The following is a 20,863-nucleotide window of genomic DNA, read 5'->3' on the forward strand; positions in this document are numbered from 1 at the left end:
CTGAGGGGTCACTGCGGGTCTGAGGGGTCATTCTGGGTCTGGGGGGTCATTCTGGGTCTGGGGGGTCATCCTGGGTCTGAGGGGTCATTCTGGGTCTGTTATCCACAAAACCACAAATACAAAACCCACGCTCCCAAAAACGTATTTATAACCCCAAATTACGTGTCTATAACCCCCAATTTATTACCTATAAAACGCAAATGTAAAATCTCTAATCTCGGATACGTATTTATAACCCCCAAATACCTGTCTTTAACCCCAATACACACGTGTCTGACCCCAAATGTGATTTATGGCCCCAAAACAACCCCCAAACCCGTCAGTTCAGGGCATGGTGGGTGGGGGGGGAAAGAACGGCCAGAAAAAGGAGTTTTGACTTAAATAACAGCTTTTTTTTACCTCGATTTTTTAATTTACACAATAAAAAACCACCGTTGGCACCCGGGGGGGGGGGCAGCGGATCCCTGAAGCGAAAAGTCCCCCCGAGGGGCTCCTTCGGGACGAGAGAGAGGCACCGAAATCGTGAGGATTTGCCCCAAAAGGAGCCGGGGGGGGACACGGGGGGGCTTTGGCAGAGCACGGGGGGAGTTTTTCCCCCCCCAGGAGGGATGGGGGGCTTTGGCAAAGCAACGGGGGGGCCTCGTGTGACCCCCCCCAGGTCCCCCCCGAGCCTTTGCTGCTGGGAAAAAAAAAAAAAAAGCCAAAAAAGGAGAAAAACGGGCAAAACGGGCGTGGGAGGCACTTGGAGGGTCCTCAGGCGAACATGGTGAGCTGGAGCCACTGCGGAGGAGGAGGAGGGTGAGGGGAGGAAGGGCACGGCCAGGAGGGGGGGGAAGAGGAGGAGGAGAGGGGGAGGAAGGTGAGGAGAGGGAGAGGAAGGTGAGGAGAGGGGGAGGAAGGTGAGGAGAGGGGGAGGAAGGTGAGGAGAGGGGAGGAAGGTGAGGAGAGGGGGAGGAAGGTGAGGAGAGGGGGAGGAAGAGCAGAAGAAGATGAGGAAGGTGAAGAGTGAGTGTGGGAGGAGGAGGAAGAAGAGGTGAGGAAGAGAGAGGAAGAGGAAGAGCAGAGGAGGATAAGGAAGGTGAGGAGTGAGTGTGGGAGGAGGAGGAGGAGGAGGAGGGGGGTGAGGAAGGGAGAGGAAGAGCAGAAGAGAATGAGGAAGGTGAGGAGTGAGTGTGGGAGGAGGAAGAGAAGAAGGAGGAGGAGGAAGAGGAGGAGGAGGAGGGGGGTGAGGAAGGCCTGGGCCCCCCGGTACCTGCAGCAGGTCGAAGGTGACGACGCCATCCTGGTCCACGTCCACGGCCTGGAAAAACCCTGGGGAGGCAGAGAGGGATTTGGGAAGGAGCCCCGGGCTGGGGGATATTCGGGAAGGAGCCCTGGGATGTGGGATGTTGGGGAAGGAGCCCCGGAATGTGGGATGTTCAGGAGGAGCCCTGGGATGTTGGGATGTTTGGGAAGGAGCCTCGGAATGTGGGATATTCGGGAAGGAGCCCCGGGCTGGGGGATATTCGGGAAGGAGCCCCGGAATGTGGGATGTTTGGGAAGGAGCCCCGGGCTGGGGGATATTCGGGAAGGAGCCCCGGGCTGGGGGATATTCGAGAAGGAGCCCCGGGCTGGGGGATATTGGGGAAGGACCCATGAGATGTTTGGGAAGGAGCCCCGGGATGTGGGATGTTCAGAAAGGAGCCCCGGGCTGGGGGATATTCGGGAAGGACCCGTGGGATATTTGGGAAGGACCCGTGGGATGTTCGGGAAGGAGCCCCGGGCTGGGGGATGTTTGGGAAGGAACCCTGGGATGTGGGATATTCAGGAAGGAGCCCCAGGCCATGGGATGTTCAGGAAGGAGCCCCGGAATGTGGGATATTCAGGAAGCACTGACGGAACATGGTCTCGAGGCGCACGAGGCAGCAGACGAAGCTGTCGAAGTCGAGGGCCAGGTCGGGCTCCGCGTAGCGGGTGATGAGCAGCTCGTGCAGCCGCTTGTTCAGCCGGTACCCTGCGGGCAACGGGGGTCACTGGGGGGCACTGGGGGGTCACACACACCCCTGGGGTCACTGGGGGGTCGCTGGGGGGACAACTGGGGTCACTGGGGGGGTCACACACACCCCTGGGGTCACTGGGGGGTCACTGGGGGACACACACATGCCTCTGGGACACACACAGCCCTGGGGGGGGACACACCCCTGGGGTCACCAGGGGTCCCTGGGGGGATCAGAGACCCCCGGGGGGGTCAGGGATGTCACCGGGGGGTCCCTGGGGGGTCAGAGACCCCCGGGGGGGTCAGGGATGTCACCGGGGGATCCGTGGGGGGGTCAGGGATGTCCCGGGGGGTCCCGGGGGGGTCAGGGATGTCCCGGGGGATCCGTGGGGGGGTCAGGGATGTCCCGGGGGGTCCCGGGGGGGTCAGGGATGTCCCAGGGGCTCAGGGATGTCCCGGGGGGTCCCTGGGGGGGTCAGGGATGTCCCGGGGGGTCCCGGGGGGGCTCAGGGATGTCCCAGGGGGTCAGGGATGTCCCAGGGGGGTCAGGGATGTCCCGGGGGGTCCCGGGGGGCTCAGGGATGTCCTGGGGGTCACCTGCAGCCTCCAGCGCCAGGCGCAGCTCGTAGGCACTGATGGAGCCCGACTTGTCCAGGTCGAACTTGCGGAAGATGGTCTGGGAGGAGGGACAGAGCCCCCCAAACCAGGGGTCAGGCAGGAGGAGAGACCCCCAAACACCCCCCAGGGAGCCCCCCAGATCCCCCCAGTGCACCCTAAAAAGAACAGGGGGCACTCAGAAGGAGAGACCCCCAAGCACCCCCCAGGGAACCCCCCAAATCCCCCCAGTGCACCCCCAAACCTGCCCCCAAAAACCAGGGGTCACTCAGAAAAGATCCCCAAAATCCCCCCCTAAGAAAAGTGGGTCACCCACGAGGAGAGAGACCCCAATGCCCCCCAAAAAGGGGAGTCACCCCCAAGGAGAGACTCCAAACCCCCCAAAAAGGGGGTCACCCAAAGGAGAGACCCCAATGCCCCCCGAAAAGGGGAGTCACCCCCAGAAAGAGACTCCAAACCCCCCAAAAAGGGGGGCCACCCCCAAAGGGAGACTCCAAACCCCCCCCAAAGGGGGTGACCCCCCCGGAAAGCCCCCCCAGCCCCACCAGGTAGTTGCGGATGCGGTTCCAGAGCACGTTGAACTCCACCAGCCCCAGTTTCCCGTTCCCATCTTTCTGGGGGGGGTGTTAAGGAAAAGGGGGGGCTCGGGGGGGTCCCCCCAATTCCCACCCCCCCCCCCAAGGCAGAGGATACGTCCATGAGGTTGACCATGCTCCGGCACGACTCGGTGCTGAAGCCCTTGGTGCGCAGGTCTTTGTCTGCAGCGGGACGTTAACGAGGTTAATTAACGAGGTTAATTGGGGTTAATTATTGGGGGTTAATTGGGGTCGGGGGGCTCACGTTTGGCGATGATGCGGTTGAGGATGGTCTGCAGCTCCTGCACGCTGATCTCCATGTCCTGGGGGGGACAGGGGGGGACGGTGACAAAGGGGCACCGGGGAGCGGTGACGTCATCGCCGCCCAATGGCGTTGCTGCGAACCGGTGACGTCATCCCGGGCAAATGACGTCATCGCCGCCCAATGGCGGCGCTGCGAACCGGTGACGTCACCCCGGGCAAATGACGTCATCACTAAGCAATGACACCGCACCCAACCAATGGCATCACAAGGCGGTGATGTCACTACCAACCAATGATGTCATCGTAAGCTGTGATGTCAGCAATGATGTCATCAGCAATTGACACCATTGCTGACCACCAAGGGCACGGCCAACTGCCGGCATCACTGACCACCGCCGGCATCACTGACCACCGCCGGCATCACTGACCACTGCCGGCATCACTGACCACCGCCGGCATCACTGACCACCACTGGCATCACTGACCACCACTGGCATCACTGACCACCACTGGCATCACGGCCAACCCCTGAGGTCATGGCCTACCGCTGGCATCACCGCCCCAGCCCTTACCGGCCCCGCCAGCTGCTTGAAGAGCTGTTTGAAGTTCTCATCGATCTCGCTCTCCGAGAGCACTTTCTGGGGGGAAAAGAGGCCGGTTTGGGTCACCAGGCACCGCCCCGGGGTCACCCCTTGGGGTCACCCCTGGGGTCACCTCCCAGGGTCATCCCCTGGGGTCACCCCCCCAGCCCACCTCGTCCGGGAGCGTGGCCTGGATCTTGTCGTCCATCTCCCTGCGGACAGAAGAGTAGGGGGAAGGGTCAGGGTCAGGTTTAGGGTTAGGGTCAGGGTTAGGGTCAGGCTTAGGGGTCAGGCTCAGGGTCAGGGTTAGGGTCAGGCTTAGGGGTCAGGCTCAGGGTCAGGGTCAGGGTTTAGAGTCAGGCTCAGGGTCAGGGTCAGGGTTTAGGGTCAGGCTCAGGGTCAGGGTCAGGGTTTAGAGTCAGGCTCAGGCTCAGGGTCAGGGTTTAGGGTCAGGCTCAGGGTCAGGGTCAGGGTTTAGGGTCAGGGTCAGGGTTTAGGGTCAGGGCCAGGTTCAGGGTCAGGGTTTAGGGTCAGGGTCAGGGTCAGGGTTTAGGGTCAGGCTCAGGGTCACAGTTTAAGGCCAAGGTCAGAGTCAGGGTTCAGAGCCAGGCTCAGGCTCAGGCTCAGGGTCAGGGTTTAGGGTCAGGGTTTAGGGCCAGGCTCAGGGTCAGGGTTTAGGGTCAGGCTCAGGGTCAGGCTCAGGCTCACTCAGTGCCGGCCTTCTTCTCGGAGAAGAAGCGGAGCACGAAGTCCCCCTCGCGGTTGGGCTCGAAGGTGGAGGGCACCACGATGTACTCGCCGGGCGGGAGCCGCAGCCGCGTGCTCACCTCGCGCAGGTTGATGAACTGCTCGGAGCGCGCGCGCGACGCGTTGGCCAGGAAGAACTCGCGCTTCAGGTGCACCCCCGACTGCCCCACGTGCTGCCGGCACCGGGCGGGAAACACCCACGGTCACCCCCGAGCCGACCCTCCTCCGCGGGGCCGCCGGCGCGGGGACGGCGGCAGGGACGGCACCGCCGGGGCCTCGTACCCACCTCGGGAGGGACCTGCGGGGACGGGACGGGCACCGGTCACCGGTCGGCTTCGGATCTCCCCGGCCGAGCCCACTTGGCACCAGCTGACCCCCGCTGAGGCCAGTTCACATCAGTTGACCCCAACTGATGCCAGTTGACATCAGTTGGCTCCAGCTGAGCCCAGCTGACACCCATTGACCCCAGCTGACCCCAGCAGACACCAGCTGACCCCATTGGACCCCAGCTGACCCCATTGGACCCCAGCTGACCCCATTGGACCCCAGCAGACACCAGCTGATCCCATTTGACCCCAGCTGATCCCATTTGACCCCAGCTGACCCCAGCTGATCCCATTTGACCCCAGCTGACCCCAGCTGACCCCATTTGACCCCATTGGACACCAGCTGACCCCAGCAGACACTGACTGATACCAGCTGACAATGGTTGACCCCAACTGATGCCAGTTGACCCCAGTTGATGCCAACTGACCCCAGCTGATGCCAGTTGACTGCTGTTGACCCCAGCTGACATCAATCAACCCCAGTTGTCACTGGACGATGTCGATTGACACCAATTGATGTCAGTTGACCCGAGCTGACGCCAGTTGACTCCAGTTGACACCAACTGACCCCAAAGGACCTCATTTGACCCCCGCTGACCCCACCCGACAGCAGCTGATGCCAACTGATACCAGCCAACACCCCTTGACCCCGGCTGACCCCAGTCGATGCCGGCTGACCTCAGCCGACCCCGGCTGACGGCGTTACCTCGTAGACGGCGAACCCGATGGTCTCCATGTCCTTGCCGTAGCGGCGCTCGCGGCGCCGGTCCTTCTGCATCAGCGCCAGCAGGAAGCTGCAGCCGGGCTCGCGCCCGCCGGCCTCGTCCCCGTCGTCGTCCACCTCCTCCAGCTGGATCTTGAACTGCGGGTTTATCCAGAACGTGGCTGGGGGAGGACGGCAGGGGGCTCAGCAGGTGCTGAGATGGGGGGTCAGGGGGTCGGGGGGTCAGGGGATTGGGGGTCGGGGGGTCAGGGGGTCGGGGGGTCAAGGGGTCAGGGGGTCGGGGGGTCAAGGGGTCAGGGGGTCGGGGGGTCAGGGGGTCGGGCGGTCAGGGGGTCGGGCGGTCAGGGGGTCGGGCGGTCAGGGGGTCGGGAGGTCAGGGGGTCGGGGGGTCAGGGGGTCGGGGGATCAGGGGGTCGGGGGATCAGGAGGTCGGGGGGTCAGGGGATCAGGGGGTCGGGGGGTCAGGGGGTCAGGGGGTCAGGGGGTCGGGGGGTCGGGGGGTCAGGGGGTCGGGGGCTCAGCGGGCGCCGGGATGGGGGGTCAGGGGGTCGGGGGGTCAGGGGGTCAGGGGATCAGGGGGTCAGGGGGTCGGGGGGTCAGGGGGTCGGGCGGTCAGGGGGTCAGGGGGGTCAGGGGATCAGGGGGTCAGGGGGGTCAGGGGGTCAGGGGGTCAGGGGGTCGGGGGGTCGGGGGGTCGGGGGGTCGGGGGGTCAGGGGGTCGGGGGCTCAGCGGGCGCCGGGATGGGGGGTCAGGGGGTCGGGGGGTCAGGGGGTCAGGGGATCAGGGGGTCAGGGGGTCGGGGGGTCAGGGGGTCGGGCGGTCAGGGGGTCAGGGGGGTCAGGGGATCAGGGGGGTCAGGGGATCAGGGGGGTCAGGGGGTCGGGAGGTCAGGGGGTCAGGGGATCAGGGGGGTCGGGGGGTCAGGGGGTCAGGGGGTCGGGGGGTCGGGGGGTCAGGGGGTCGGGAGGTCAGGGGGTCAGGGGATCAGGGGGGTCGGGGGGTCAGGGGGTCAGGGGGTCGGGGGATCAGGGGGTCGGGGGGTCAGGGGGTCAGGGGGTCAGGGGGTCGGGGGGTCAGGGGGTCGGGGGATCAGGGGGTCAGGGGGTCGGGGGATCAGGGGCTCAGGGGGTCGGGCGGTCAGGGGGTCGGGCGGTCAGGGGGTCGGGGGGTCAGGGGGTCGGGGGGTCAGGGGGGTCAGGGGGTCGGGGCTCCCCCCCGGCGCGTACCGGGGTAGTTCCTGCAGCCGCCGGCGGTGCTGCCGCGCCGCCACGTCCCGTCGTAGAGCCGCGTGTTCCACTGGCGGAAGGTGCGGGCCTGCAGCGCGTCGGGGGTGAGGTTGCAGATCTCCAGGCGGGTGAACTCCCGCAGGAAATCCCGGAAGGACATCCTGGGAGGGAAGAAGTTTTTACCCCCTCGTTTCCCCAGGCCGGGAAAGGGGTGGGGGGTATCGGGGGGGAGGGTTTGTCTCGCTCTCGTTCCCTCACCAGAACTCCCCGTCCTCCATCTTGACCATGAGCTGCTGGCGCAGCGCCGGCTCCACCGCGTGCCACTCGGGCGAGCTGCGGGCGCACGGGGGTCAGGCGGGGCCCGGGCCCCTCGTTAGCCGCCGCTAACGAGCCCCCAGGGCGGTGAGGCCTCACCTGTCGCTCCAGGGGCCCGTCCACTCCACCTCCCCCCAGGGGTTCCGCATCCGGATCAGGCCCAGGGACTGCCCGCGGTAGTTGATCTGTCGACGGCAGCGGCGGGGCCGCGTGACCCAAAAAGAGCCGTTCCCGCCCCAAAAAGTGCTGCCCTCAGGGTCACGTGACCCAAAAAGAGCCGTTCCCGCCCCAAAAAGTGCTGCCCTCAGGGCCACGGGACCCAAAAAGAGCCGTTCCCGCCCCAAAAAGTGCTGCCCTCAGGGTCACGTGACCCAAAAAGAGCCATTCCCACCCAAAAAAGTGCTGCCCTCAGGGTCACGTGACCCAAAAAGAGCCATTCCCACCCAAAAAAGTGCTGCCCTCAGGGTCACGTGACCCAAAAAGAGCCATTCCCACCCAAAAAAGTGCTGCCCTCAGGGCCACGGGACCCAAAAAGAGCCGTTCCCGCCCCAAACCGGTGCCACCACTGGGGCCACGTGACCCAAAAAGCTCCGTTTCCACCCCAAACCGGTGCCACCATCGGGGCCGCTCTCAGACCCCAAAAAGCGCCGTTTCCGCCCCAAACTGGTGTCGTGTGACCCAAAACCAACCATTTCCACCCCAATCTGGTGCTGTGTGACCCAAAAAGAGCTGTTCCCACCCCAAACCTGCACCGCCATCGGGGCCTCTCTCAGACCCCAAAAAGTGCCATTCCCACCCCAAAGCGGTGCCGCCATCAGGGCCTCTCTCAGACCCCAAAAAGCGCCGTTCCCACCCCAAAGCAGAGCTGTGTGACCCAAAAAGCGCCGTTCCCACCCCAAAGCGGAGCTGTGTGACCCAAAAAGCGCCGTTCCCACCCCAAACGGGCGCCCCTGACCTGTTTGGCGCCGGTCACCGAGTAGGCGTGGCCCTTCACCAGCTTCTTGAAGGTCACGGCCTCCATGTCGAAGGCGCTGGTGATCTGGGGGGACACGGGGGCGTGGGGGGCTCAGCCGCGGGGGTGGGACCCCAACGGGCCCCAGTGAACCTCAAGGAGACCAAGTGAACCCCAAGGAGCCCCAATTAACCCCAATGAACCCCAAAGAGCCCCAGTGAGCCCCAATGAACCCCAAGGAGCCCCAGTGAGCCCCAATGAACCCCAAGGAGCCCCAATGAACCCCAATAAGCCCCAGTGAACCCCAAGGAGCCCCAATGAACCCCAGTTAGCCCCAACAAGCCCCAATGAACCCCAAGGAGCCCCAGTGAACCCCAAGGAGCCCCAGTGAACCCCAGTGAAGCCCAATGAATCCCAGTGAACCCCAGTGAGCCCCAATGAACCCCAATGAACCCCAGTGAACCCCAAGGAGCCCCAATGAACCCCAAGGAGCCCCAGTGAACCCCAAGGAGCCCCAATGAACCCCAAGGAGCCCCAAGGAGCCCAAATGAACCCCAATGAACCCCAAGAAGCCCCAGTGAGCCCCAGTGAGCCCCAGAGAGCCGCAGTGAGCCCAAATGAACCCCAATGAACCCCAAGGAGCCCAAATGAACCCAAATGAACCCCAAGAAGCCCCTGCGAGCCGCAGTGAGCCCCCGGGAGCTCACGTCGATGGAGCAGCCGAGCAGGGAGCCGCGCTCCAGCGCCTTGAGGATGATGCCGAAGAGGTCGGCGGGCGGGCGCCGCAGGTCGAACCACTCGGTGACGCCGCCCGTGAAGTCCTCGAAGCCCTCGGAGGTGCTGCCGCCCGACAGCGCCTCGTAGCACCCGTTCACCCTGCGGGACCGGGGGGCTCTGGGGAGGGGGCTTTGGGGGTGCCGGGATGGGCCCCACTGCAGCACTTGCTCAGGTGCCAGGTGAGGCTTCACCCCCCCCCCCACCAGGTGAGACCCCCAGGGGGCTTTGGGGGGGTCCAAGGGGGCTTTTGGGGGGTCCCAGGGGGGATTTGGGGGGTCCCAGGGGGGATTTGGGGGTCTTCAAGGAGGTTTGGGAGGTCCTCGAGGGGGTTTGGGGGTTCCAGGATTGGCCCCGTTGCGGCTCCCCCTCAGGTGCCCCGCCCGGCTCCGCCCCAGAGCCCCCCAGGTGAGACCCCCACAGGGGCTTTGGGGGGGTGTGGGGGGGTCCCAGGGGGGATTTGGGGGTCCCAGGATTGGCCCCAGGATCCAGGGGGGTCCCAGGGGGGTTTTGGGGGTCCCAGGACGGGCCCCGTTGTGGCTCCTCCTCAGGTGCCCCGCCCGGCTCCGCCCCAGAGCCCACAGGTGAGACCCCCAGGGGGGCTTTGGGGGGTCCCAGGGGGGCTTTGGGAGGGTCCCAGGGGGGGGTTCAGGCCGGGCCAGGGGTCCCTACTTGGCGTAGGCCTTCTCCAGCAGCGCGCTCCAGAACTCGGAGCCCTCGGCCGAGTGCACGAAGAGCAACTTCCCGTCCTTGGTGGGCAGGAAATCGTCCACGACCACGTCCAGCCACTCCCCGAACTGCCAGATCTGCCAGGGGCAAAACCCCCCCGGGGGCATCAGGGAGGGGGCACGGGGGGGGGGTAGAACGAGGTTTGGGGGGAAAACACCCGGGGTTGGGGGGAAAAAAACAATTTTGGGGGGAAAACACCCGGGGTTGGGGGGAAAAAAACAATTTTGGGGGGAAAACACCGGGTTTGGGGGGAAAGATCTGGGTCTGGGGGGAAACACCCGGATTTGGGGGGAAACATCCAGTTTTGGGGGGAAAGGACCCAGTTTTGGGGGGGAAACATCCAGTTTGGGGGGAAAACACCCCAAACCGCTGTAGGGAACCCCGAAAATGCTGTGGGGAACCCCAAAGCGGGGATGGATCTTCCCCAAATGGGGCGGGGGAGCCCCAAACCGATGTGGGGACCCCCCAAAATGCTGTGGGGAACCCCAAAGTGGGGATGGATCTTCCCCAAAGGGGGCAGGGGAGCCCCAAAACTGGTGTGGGGACCCCCCAAAGTGCCGGTCCGGGGCTGGTACCTGGAAGTGGAAGATGCCGGCGTAGCCCTGCTGGAAGCTCTGCCCGTGGGGCACCACCCGGTGCAGGAGGGGCTCGTTGAGGGTCAGCGAGGCGATGGCCGCCAGCAGCCAACAGTCACCTGGCACGGCGGGCACCGGTCGGGTGGGGAAGGGATTGGGGGGGAAAGGGATTGGGGTGGGGAAGGGGGATTGGGGGGGGAAAGGGGGATTGGGGGCAGGAAAGGGGGATTTGGGGCAGGAAAGAGGGGTTTGGGGCAGGAAAGGGGGATTTGGGGCAGGAAAGAGGGATTTGGGGTGAAAAGTAGGATTTGGGGAGGAAAAGCGGGATTTGGGGAGGAAAAGCGGGATTTGGGGAGGAAAAGCGGGATTTGGGGAGGAAAAGCAGGATTTGGGGTGGGAAAGCAGGATTTGGGGAGGAAAAGCAGGATTTGGGGTGGGAAAGCAGGATTTGGGGAGGAAAAGTGGGATTTGGGGAGGAAAAGTGGGATTTGGGGAGGAAAAGCAGGATCTGGGGCAGAAAAGTGGGATCTGGGGCAGAAAAGTGGGATTTGGGGAGGAAAAGCAGGATTTGGGGAGGAAAAGCGGGATTTGGGGCCGTGCTCCCTACCCAGAGCTCCCTGGCAGATGTCGGTGCGAGTGGCCCCGTCCACGATGAACTGCGGGCGCGGGCACAGCTCCTGGGGGGGCACACCCAGAGCTCGCCCAAGCCCACCAAAATGCCCCAAAAACCCACCAAACCTCCCCAAGATGCACTGAAACCTCCCCAAAATTAACCAAAATGCCCCAAAATCCCACCAAACCTCCCCAAGATGCACTGAAACCTCCCCAAAATTAATCAGACTGCCCCAAAACCCCACCAAACCTCCCCAAGACGCACTGAAACCTCCCCAAAATTAATCAGACTGCCCCAAAACCCCACCAAACCTCCCCAAGATGTACTGAAACCTCCCCAAAATTAACCAGACTGCCCCAAAACCCCACCAAACCTCCCCAAGATGTACTGAAACCTCCCCAAAATTAACCAGACTGCCCCAAACCCCACCAAACCTCCCCAAAACGCCCCAGAACCTCCCCCACCTTCACCAAACCACCCCCAAACCCCCCCCCAAACCTCCCCAAACCACCCCAGAACCTCCCCCAGAGCGGGTTGTCCCCCCCTTTCCCCCCTTTCCCCGCTCACCGTGGGCCTCATCCACCGCACCCCGCGGGTTTTGGCGCTGCCGGGGCCCAGCTCCTTGAAGCCCAGGGCCGAGGGCCCTGCCGGGAACGTGGGGTCCCGGAAGAGGGTCCCGGAGCGCCGGCACTGCTCGGCCAGGGCCCCGAAATCCTGCCCCAGGTACCGCACGGCCCGGTCGTGCCGGCCCAGCCCCTGCTCCTTGGCACGGGCTCGTTGGACCTGGGCCGAGACCCCCGTGCAGTACACGGGCACTATGGGCTCCTCTGCCATCCTGGGGGGCAAAAATAGGGATTGGGAACAGGGATTGGGGCCACAGGGACACCCCCGGGCAGTACACGGGCACTATGGGCTCCTCTGCCATCCTGGAAAACAGGGAGAAACTGGGAGAAACTGGGAGAAACTGGGAGAAACTGGGAGAAACTGGGACTGGGAACAGGGATTGGGGCCACAGGGACACCCCCGGGCAGTACACGGGCACTATGGGCTCCTCTGCCATCCTGGGGAGAAAAATAGGGATTGGGAACAGGGATTGGGAACAGGGATTGGGGACACAGGGACACCCCCGGGCAGTACACGGGCACTATGGGCTCCTCTGCCATCCTGGAAAACAGGGAGAAACTGGGAGAAACTGGGAGAAACTGGGAGAAACTGGGAGAAACTGGGAGAAACTGGGAGAAACTGGGACTGGGGCCACAGGGACACCCCTGGGCAGTACACGGGCACTATGGGCTCCTCTGCCATCCTGGGGAGAAAAATAGGGATTGGGAACAGGGACTGGGGACACAGGGACACCCCCGGGCAGTACACGGGCACTATGGGCTCCTCTGCCATCCTGGGGGGCAAAAATAGGGATTGGGAACAGGGATTGGGGACACAGGGACACCCCCGGGCAGTACACGGGCACTATGGGCTCCTCTGCCATTCTGGGGGGGAAAACAGGGAAAAACTGGGAGAAACTGGGATTGGGAACAGGGATTGGGGACACAGGGACACCCCCGGGCAGTACACGGGCACTGTGGGCTCCTCTGCCATCCTGGAAAACAGGGATAAACTGGGAGAAACTGGGAGAAACTGGGACCGGGAACAGGGACTGGGGACACAGGGACAGCCCCGGGCAGTACACGGGGACTGTGGGCTCCTCTGCCATCCTGGGGGGAAAAAACAGGGAAAAACTGGGATAAACTGGGATAAACTGGGCCAAACTGGGCCTGGGGCCACAGGGACAGCCCCAAACCCAGAGGACATGAGGGGAAAGTGCCCCCAAACTGGAGGAAACTGGAAACTGGTCGTGCAGGTCGAGGCGTGGCCGGGCCGCGCCCCGGGCTTGGCCCAGGGTTCAACGTCCCGCGGCTTCCTTACCCTGGGGGGTGGCTAATTAAGTGTGGCACAGGTTAATTAACCATCGGGTGCGTTAATTAGATGCTAATTAGTGCCACCGAGCAGGGACAGAGCGGTGACAGGGGTGAGGGTGGAGCACCCCCCCCAAAATGGGGCCCAACTCGGGGGTTTGTGTCACCCCAAAACCCAGCACGGCCCTTTTGGGGGGGGGAGTCGGGACACGGCCCAAATTCGGGGGTTGTGACCCAAAACCCCACAAACCGTCCCCAAAAGGAGGGGTGGGGGAGTCTCTGAGCCCCCCCAGCCCCAGATCTGTGTCCTGGGGGTCCCCCCATTTCCCTGGGGGGGAGGAGCGGAGCCCCTTTGCCCCCTCCACCCCCCCCACGTACGTGTCCGGGGGGAAGTTGCCCGAAATGTGCTGTTTTCACCCCGTTTCGGGGCTCTGCAGCCCCGGCAGGTGCCGCGGGGCGAGGGCCGGGCCCGGCCACACCTCGGCCGCCGCTCCTGCTCCTGCTTCTCCTCCCGTGGTGCTGCGGGAGAGGGAAAAAAAAACCCGGGAAAAAGCGTCCAAAAGCGTCAAACCCGCGCGATTCCACCCAAAACGGCGAGAACCCCCCCGGGCTCCCCCGGCGCCCCCTCCCCGGGGCTCCTTTAACCCCCAAAAACGCCTTTTTTGGCTAAAGGCAGCCCGGGGGTGGCGAGGGGGGAGCCCCTTCCTGCTCCCGCCCCTCTCCCGGCCGCGGGACCGCAGGGCAGCCCCCGGGAGGGTTTTTTTGCCCGTTTCCGCGGGTTTTCGCCCCAATGCGGGGTTGTGCAAGCGCCGGCGGCGGCTCGGGAGGGGATCGCGCTGTGTCACCGCCGCTGTCCCCGAGTGTCACCTACCTCGGGCCGGGGGGGGGGGCGGCGCTCCCGGACCCGCCGCTGGGGTTTTTTTTGGGGGGAGAACCCCGGGAAAAGGCGAATTTTTTCTCTCCCCAAACTTCCTTGAGCTGGGAAGGAGAGGCCGCCCCCGCCCTCCCCCCCCCGAGACTCCTCCCTCCCCTCCCTCCCTCCCTCCCCTCCCCTCCCCTCCCCTCCCCTCCCCTCCCCTCCCTTCCCTTCCCCACCAGCGGGGGAAGGGGGGGCGCGAAGGAAGTTTGGGGCGGCCCCGGGGGGGGATTTGGGGCGGTTTTCGGGGCTTTTGGGGCTCTCGGGGGGGTTCTGCCGCATTGACGGGGGGAGGGGGTGGGTGGTGCCTGGGATATGGGGGGGCTGGGGGGGCATTTAGGGCCATTTGGGGGGGCTGGGGGGGGCATTTAGGGGATATGGGGGGGCCGGGAGAGGACATTTATGGGATATGGGGGGGCTGAGGGGGCATTTAGGGGACATGGGGGGGCATTTAGGGGAGATGGGGGGTCTGGGGGGGGACATTTAGGGGAGATGGGGGGCTGGACACGCCTGGGACACACGTGCAGAGCTGGGACACACCTGGGACATGCCTGGGACACACGTGGGACACACGTGCAGAGCTGGGACACGCCTGGGACACACGTGGGACATGCCTGGGACACACAGGCAGAGCTGGGACGCACATGGGTCACACATGGGACACACGTGGGACACACATGCAGAGCGGGGACATACAAGACATGCCTGAAACATGCTTGGATCACACCTGGGACACACGTGCAGCACTGGGGCACACGTGGGACACACCTGGGTCATACACAGGACGCATTTGGGACACACCAGCAGGTTTTACCCCAAATCACCAGGTTTGGGAAGGCCTCAATTTGGGCAGGTTCTACCCCAAATCAGTGGGTCTGGGAGGCCCCAATTCCAGCAGGTTTTACCCCAAATCAGCGGGTTTGGGAAGGCCCCCATTCCAGCAGGTTTTACCCCAAATCAGGGGTAATTATGCCCCTAATTAAGGTACTCACAGGGCAGTGAAGAGGTCGGGGGGGTTGTAGCCCCACACACTCCAAGTCCATCAGTGCCATGGCCTGCAGGTCCTGCAAAACGGGGAGAAAAGCAGCCATTTGGGGCAAAAAAGAGCAGCTAAATTCAGGCAAAAATAGTGGTTTTATATTAGAAATATAATAACGAGGTGCTTTTGGCAGGACTGACCTCGCTGGAGACCCCGCAGCAAACATGGGTCGGGAGGGATTCCTTCATCAGGGTTTCCCTGGGGAGGAGAAAAACAACGTAAAAGTGATTTTTTTGGGGGAAAACCACCCGGTTTGGGGGGTTCGTAACCCAAGGGGGTGGGTTTTCCCCCATTTTGGGGGGATTTGGGGGTTGTTTCTTACCTGGGAGGGCGAAGAAGGCGTCGGGTTCCCGTCGGTGCAGGTGGAGAAAATTTGGGTTAAAAATAGCGAAAAATCCTTGGTTAAAAAAAAAAAGGGTGGGAGAAAGGGAATCTGTATTAAGGAAAGAAAAAGAGGGGTGAAATCCTGGGTTAAAAAAGGAAAATGGGGAGAATTTTCATACCCGTTTTAGCGCATTCTGCAGTTAAAACAGTTTATTTGCACCCAGAGGCACCAAAATTTGGCTCCCGTGAGGTAAAAGGTGGATAATTGTCTCTCCCTCCTCAGGGGATTTTCCAAGGAAAGAGCACTTAAAAGGGCTCAAAAACCCTTCAATTTGCCACCTCTCCTTTGATGCCAAGGCGGAATAAAGAGGCACAGGACAAGGGCGCAGCAGAGCCCTCAAAGCTGGAAAACCCCCGTTCCAATCCCCCTTTCCTCGCCACAATAAGACAAAAACAAGGGGGAAAAATTAAAACAAAAAATTATTTAAAGGTTGTTTTCATCTCAGAGCGCCAGGGCACGGCGTCTCCTGGGCATCCTGGGCAAAGAAGGGTAAATTCACCTCACGGCGGCCGCTTTTCCCCTCAGGAAAAGGGAAAACTGGGAAAGGCGGGAAAACCGCCTCAGGGACTCCGGCCCTTTCCCGCCTTTTTCCCTCAGGGGAGCGGGGGGCGGAGCCACGATAAACCCAGCCCAACCACGTCGTCAGCCAATCATAAGGCGGAGAAAGCACTAAGCCACGCCTCTTTCCCGCCCCCTCAGCATCCGCTGTCTGTCAACGGCACGGAGGCGGGACGCTGGGCGATGTCAGCCAATCAGAGGCGCGGAGTGCGGAGGCGGCGCCGCTGATTGGCTGAGCGCGTGAGGGGCGAAGTGTGAAGGGTGGGGCGGCCGCGGCGCCGCGCGAGGCGTTTGGGGGTTTGCGAGGGAAAAAAGGGGCACGAAGCCTCGAGTGTGAGGCGAGGCGTGGAAAAAAAGGCGAAAAAAGACAACTCCCGGCTCAGCTTGGGCGCCCCCGGGGACTGAGGGGGGTCGTTCTCCCTCGCCCGCGCCTCCCCTCCCATAGCAACAACCGCCGGTCAAGTGGCGTCGCGCGACGAATTTTTCTGATTGGCTGAGCAGGGCCGGGACTGACCAATCAGCGCGAGACACGGGACCCTCGGCGTTCCCGCCACCACCGGCTCCGGCTGCGGGGCGGCTCGGGCCGTACCAAGTACGGGCATGCGGGGGGGAACGCAGCGGGTTTGTTGCGTTTCCTGGCCTCCTGCGCCGCGCAGCGGGAGAAAAAGGGGTCATTAAACATCTCTAGAGAGAGGAGCCGTTGTGGCGGGGAGCGGTGTAGGGGGGGGAAGCTGGGAGGGAGGGAAATCCCTCAATCCTCCCCCCCCGCGGGCAGCGGGTGGTGCGGGCCGGGCCGGAAGTGAGGTGTCTCGCGCCGCGGCGGTTCCGGGGTGGGCGCGGCCTGGGCGGGGGGGGCCGAGCGGGGACCGGCCCGGTGAGTGCGGGGGGGGGGAGGGAGAGACCCCCGGGGGGAGACACCGGGGGGGAGAGACCCCGAGGTGGGGGGGGTAAAGGGGGAGACCCCCGGGGGGAGGAGGGGACGGGCCCGGTGAGTCCCGGGGGTGGGAGAGGGAGGGACCCCCGGGGTGAGGGGGAAAGGGGGGAGGGACCGGAGGGACTCCGGGAGGGGCTCGGGAAAAGGGGGAGACCCCCGGGCTGAGGGAGAGGGTGGGACTGGGGGGGGCTCCGGGAGGGTTTGGGGACACAGGGACGTGTGGGGGGGACATGGAAGGTTTGGGGGGACACGGGAATGGGGGGGACACACGAGGACATGGGGGGGCATCTGAAGGGTTGGGGGGGGACACAGGGACATGGGGGGGACATGGAAAAATTGGGGGTATTCAGGGTCTGGGGGGGTACATGAAGTGTTGGGGGGGACACGGGGATGTGGGGGGGGGGGACATGGAAAAATTGGGGGCATTCAGGGACTGGGGAGGTACCTGAAAGGGGGGGGGGGACACGGGGATATGGGGGGGGACCTGGAGGGTTTGGGGACACAGGGACAGGGGTTTGGGGGGGCTCTTGGGGGCCACTCTGGGGGGGCCGCAGAGGGGAACAGGGACACGGGGACACTGAGGGGACATGAAAAGGGGCTGGGGGGGCTATTGGGGACACCTGGAGGGGTTGGGGGGGACATGGAAGGGGACACTGGGGTCACCTGAGGGGTGGGGGGGACACAGAGGGGGACACTGGGGTCACCTGAAGGGTGGGGGGGACATGGAGGGGGACACTGGGGTCACCTGAGGGGTGGGGGGGGGTTTGAGGCCTGGATGAGGACGGTGAGGGGGGACAGGAGGGGTTCGGGGGTGTCATTGTCACCTGGGGGTGTCACCTGGGAGTGCCCCCAGCACCGGGTGGCTCCGCTGGGACCGATTTTGGGGCGGAAAAGCCAAACCCACCCCTTTTTATCACTCCCGGAGAGACAAAACTCACCTCAGAGGGGCCGATTTCGGGGTCTCCTTTCCCAAAAACCCCCCCCAAACTGCAATTTTAAGCCCCGGGAGGGCTCATTTAAGGCCTGCCGGGAGGATTTTGGGGTGAAAAGGGCGGTTTTTGGGCAGGGGAGATGCTGTGCACGGCGGTGGTGATGGCCGGGAGCCTGGCGCTCACCACGGCCGTGGTGGCCCACGCCTACTACCTGAAGCACCAGTTCTACCCCACCGTGGTCTATCTCACCAAATCCAGCCCCAGCATGGCCGTGAGTGCCTCATTAGCACCGCAATTAGCGCCGCTTGATTGCTGGGGGGGGTTAATTGTTCGGAGGGGGGGGGGGCGGGAGCTCCCCCGGCGCGTCTCACTTCTGCTTTTGGGGGTAAAAACGGCGCTTTGGGGGTTGGGGATGCTCCAAAAAGTCCCCCGGGGGGGGTGGGTGACACCTGGGGGGGGTGGGACGGCGCTGGGGCACCCCCAGGGCTCGCTCAGGACCCCCAAAAATGGGGGGGGGCTCCCCTCTCTCACCTTTGTCCCCCCCCCTCCGTCCCCCGGGCCCCGAATTTCGGGCGTTAAACTCGTCCTGGTGGGCACCAAAAGCGCCTTTTTGGGGCTCCCCCCCCCAGGTTTTGTACATCCAGGCCTTTGTCCTGGTCTTCCTGCTGGGCAAGTTCATGGGGAAGGTGTTTTTCGGGCAGCTGAGGGCGGCTGAGATGGAGGTGAGTCCTGGAATTCGGGAATGGGGGGACCTGGGGGGGCTCAGGGGGGAATTTGGACCCCAGCAGGTCTCTGGTGTTATTTTAGGGGGGGAATTTGGACCCCAGCAGGTCTCTGGTGTTATTTTAGGGGGGGAATTTGGACCCCAGCAGGTCTCTGGTGTTATTTTAGGGGGGGAATTTGGGCCCAGGGAGGGCTTTAGTTCCATTTTAAGGAGGATTTTGCATCCATTTAGAGAGGGAGTTGAACCTCAAGAGGCTTCCAGAACGTTTTTTGGAGGGAATTTTGGACCTCGAGTTGGTTTTGGTTCCATTTTAAGGATTTTGGATCCGTTTGGATGGGGGGGTTTGAACTTCGGGAGGTTTCCAGCACCTTTTTTGGGGGGAGATTTTGGACCCTGAGATGGTTTTGGTTTCATTTTAGGGAAAATTCTGGGGGGGATGTTTGACCCTCAAGAGGTTTCCAGAGCTTTTTTAGGGGAGATTTTGGATCCTCAGGAGGTTTTGGTTCCGTTTTTGAGAAATTTTGAACTCCCAGAGTGTTTTGATTCCATTTGGGGGGGATTTTGAACCTCCAGAGACCCTCAGTTGTATTTTTGGAAGGGTTTTGAACTGTGAGAGTGATTTGGTTCCATTTTGGGCAGGAGGAATTTTGAACCCTGAGATTATTTTGTCTCCGTTTCTGGAGGGGTTCTGAGCCCCAGGAGATCTCTGATGCCATTTTTGGACCTCAAGGGATCCTTTATCTCCCCTTTGGGGTGGATTTTTGAACCCCAAGGATCCTTTATCTCTCTTATAGGGTGGATTTTGAATCCCACAGAGTCTTTTGTCTCCACTTTGGAGTGAATTTTAAACCCCAATGTTCCTTTATCTCCCCTTTGGGGTGGATTTTGAACCCCAAGGGATCCTTTATCCCCACTCTGGGGTGAGTTTTGAACCCCAATGATCCTTTATCTTCCCTTTGGGGTGAATTTTGAACCCCAATGATCCTTTATCTTCCCTTTGGGGTGAATTTTGAACCCCAATGATCCTTTATCTCTCCTCTGGGGTAGGTTTTGAACCCCAATGGATTTTTTATCCCCACTCTGAGGTGGATTTTGAACCCCAAGGGTCCTTTATCTCCCCTCTGGGGTGGATTTAGACCCCCAAAGAGTCCTTTGTCTCCCCTCTGGGGTGGATTTTGACCCCCAAAGGATCCTTTATCTCCCCTCTGGGGTGGATTTTGACCCCCGGGGGTCCTCTGTCTCCCCTCCTGGGTGGGTTTCCCACCCCGGGAGCCCTCGGGCCCCCCGTTGGGGTCCAGCCTGGGGGGTTGCAGCCCCCCCTGAGCCCCCCCTGTGCCCCCCCAGCACCTCCTGGAGCGCTCGTGGTACGCGGTGACCGAGACCTGCTTGGCCTTCACCGTGTTCAGGGACGACTTCAGCCCCCGCTTCGTCGCCCTCTTCACCCTCCTCCTCTTCCTCAAGTGCTTCCACTGGCTGGCCGAGGACAGGGTGGACTTTGTGAGTGCTGGGAGGGGGGAAACAGCCCTAAAACCACCCCAAACCACCCTAAAACAGCCCTAAACTGGCTGGCCGAGGACAGGGTGGACTTTGTGAGTGCTGGGAGGGGGAAACAGCCCCAAAACCACCCCAAACCACCCTAAACCAACCCCAAACCACCCTAAAACAACTCTAAAACTGCCTTAAACCAGCCCTAAAACTGCCTTAAACCAGCCCTAAACTGGCTGGCCGAGGACAGGGTGGACTTTGTGAGTGCTGGGAGGGGGGAAACAGCCCTAAAACCACCCCAAACAACCCTAAACCAGCCCTAAAATGACCCTAAAGTAGCCCAAAAACACCCCAAAACAGCTTAGAAACAGCCCAAACCCCACTCTTAAAACAACCCTAAAAATGCCCTAAAACCACCCTAAACCAAAACCAACCCTAAACTCACCGTAAACTAACCCTAAAAGCACCCCACTCCTGCAGCCAACCCTACAACTGACCCTAAACCTGCACTGAGACAAAAATGCCCCAAAACCAGCCCTAAACCACCCTAAAACCACCCTAAAAGCCCCCCCAGCCCTAAAACCAGCCCTAAACCCTCCCCAGCCCCAAAACCAGCCCTAAACCCCCTTTTTTGGGGGTAACCCCCCCCTTCTTCCCCCCTTTCCCAGATGGAGCGAAGCCCCAACATCTCGTGGCTCTTCCACTTCCGCATTGTCTGTGAGTTTTGGGATCGGTTTTGGGGTCAGTGGGGCCCCTCATTTGTGTGTGGGGCTGATAAACCCTTATCAGGGCGGGGCCCTTAACGAGGGGGGGAAAAACAGGACCCCAAAGGCGGAGATCCCCGGGGAAACCTCGGCCCTGGGGTGGGGAAGGGGGTCAGGGACCCTAAAACTGGTTTGGGGAGGAACTGGGGGGTGTTTTGGGGGATCCCTGGGGCTGGGAAAGGGGGTTTGGGGAGGAATTGGGGTGTTTTGGGGGATCCCTG

The 20,863-nt window shown here is 62.5% G+C and overlaps 2 protein-coding genes and 1 long non-coding RNA gene across 3 annotated transcripts; 1 reads left to right on the forward strand and 2 right to left on the reverse strand.

The window, feature by feature from the left end:
• Nucleotides 1-370: 370 nt before the first annotated feature.
• LOC127465868 (calpain-1 catalytic subunit-like) lies at nucleotides 371-13,915 on the reverse strand. Its single transcript, XM_051776408.1, has 23 exons — nucleotides 13,777-13,915; nucleotides 13,284-13,424; nucleotides 11,560-11,827; nucleotides 10,987-11,056; nucleotides 10,380-10,498; nucleotides 9,748-9,881; nucleotides 9,009-9,177; nucleotides 8,305-8,388; nucleotides 7,449-7,534; nucleotides 7,293-7,367; nucleotides 7,035-7,195; nucleotides 5,790-5,968; nucleotides 5,044-5,055; nucleotides 4,719-4,930; nucleotides 4,183-4,222; nucleotides 4,002-4,067; nucleotides 3,431-3,488; nucleotides 3,284-3,348; nucleotides 3,136-3,204; nucleotides 2,573-2,651; nucleotides 1,877-1,993; nucleotides 1,253-1,311; nucleotides 371-780 (listed from the first exon to the last, which is right to left on the reverse strand). Exons 3-23 carry the CDS (start codon nucleotides 11,824-11,826, stop codon nucleotides 754-756), a joined length of 2,148 nt encoding a protein of 715 aa, XP_051632368.1. The 5' UTR covers nucleotide 11,827; nucleotides 13,284-13,424; nucleotides 13,777-13,915; the 3' UTR covers nucleotides 371-753.
• An 898-nt stretch (nucleotides 13,916-14,813) lies between these two features.
• On the reverse strand, nucleotides 14,814-16,404 carry LOC127465871 (uncharacterized). The gene is made up of 3 exons (XR_007902430.1): nucleotides 15,183-16,404; nucleotides 15,001-15,058; nucleotides 14,814-14,885 (listed from the first exon to the last, which is right to left on the reverse strand). It is a non-coding gene; the product is annotated as an uncharacterized LOC127465871 (long non-coding RNA).
• A 226-nt stretch (nucleotides 16,405-16,630) lies between these two features.
• Nucleotides 16,631-20,690, forward strand: SYVN1 (synoviolin 1). The gene is made up of 5 exons (XM_051776407.1): nucleotides 16,631-16,677; nucleotides 17,804-17,940; nucleotides 18,299-18,391; nucleotides 19,738-19,890; nucleotides 20,547-20,690. The coding sequence occupies exons 2-5, from the start codon at nucleotides 17,809-17,811 to the stop codon at nucleotides 20,679-20,681; spliced, it is 513 nt and encodes a 170-aa protein (XP_051632367.1). The 5' UTR covers nucleotides 16,631-16,677; nucleotides 17,804-17,808; the 3' UTR covers nucleotides 20,682-20,690.
• The last annotated feature ends 173 nt before the right edge of the window (nucleotides 20,691-20,863 follow it).

This window comes from Manacus candei, unplaced genomic scaffold, assembly GCF_025592945.1.
Source record: "Manacus candei isolate 608988 ecotype Guabito, Panama unplaced genomic scaffold, ASM2559294v1 h1tg000515l, whole genome shotgun sequence".
Classification (NCBI taxonomy): Eukaryota; Metazoa; Chordata; class Aves; order Passeriformes; family Pipridae; genus Manacus; species Manacus candei.

Excerpts from the sequence above, each read along its gene's own strand:
- LOC127465868 (XM_051776408.1), bottom strand. The coding sequence starts at position 11,826 with ATGGCAGAGGAGCCCATAGTGCCCGTGTACTGCACGGGGGTCTCGGCC. Across the intron at positions 11,057-11,559 it reads TGCGGTGGATGAGGCCCACG|GAGCTGTGCCCGCGCCCGCA; the intron begins GTGAGCGGGGAA and ends GTGCCCCCCCAG. Across the intron at positions 7,368-7,448 it reads ACGGGCCCCTGGAGCGACAG|CTCGCCCGAGTGGCACGCGG; the intron begins GTGAGGCCTCAC and ends GTGCGCCCGCAG.
- SYVN1 (XM_051776407.1), top strand. The coding sequence starts at position 17,809 with ATGCTGTGCACGGCGGTGGTGATGGCCGGGAGCCTGGCGCTCACCACG. Across the intron at positions 17,941-18,298 it reads AATCCAGCCCCAGCATGGCC|GTTTTGTACATCCAGGCCTT; the intron begins GTGAGTGCCTCA and ends TCCCCCCCCCAG. Across the intron at positions 18,392-19,737 it reads TGAGGGCGGCTGAGATGGAG|CACCTCCTGGAGCGCTCGTG; the intron begins GTGAGTCCTGGA and ends GTGCCCCCCCAG.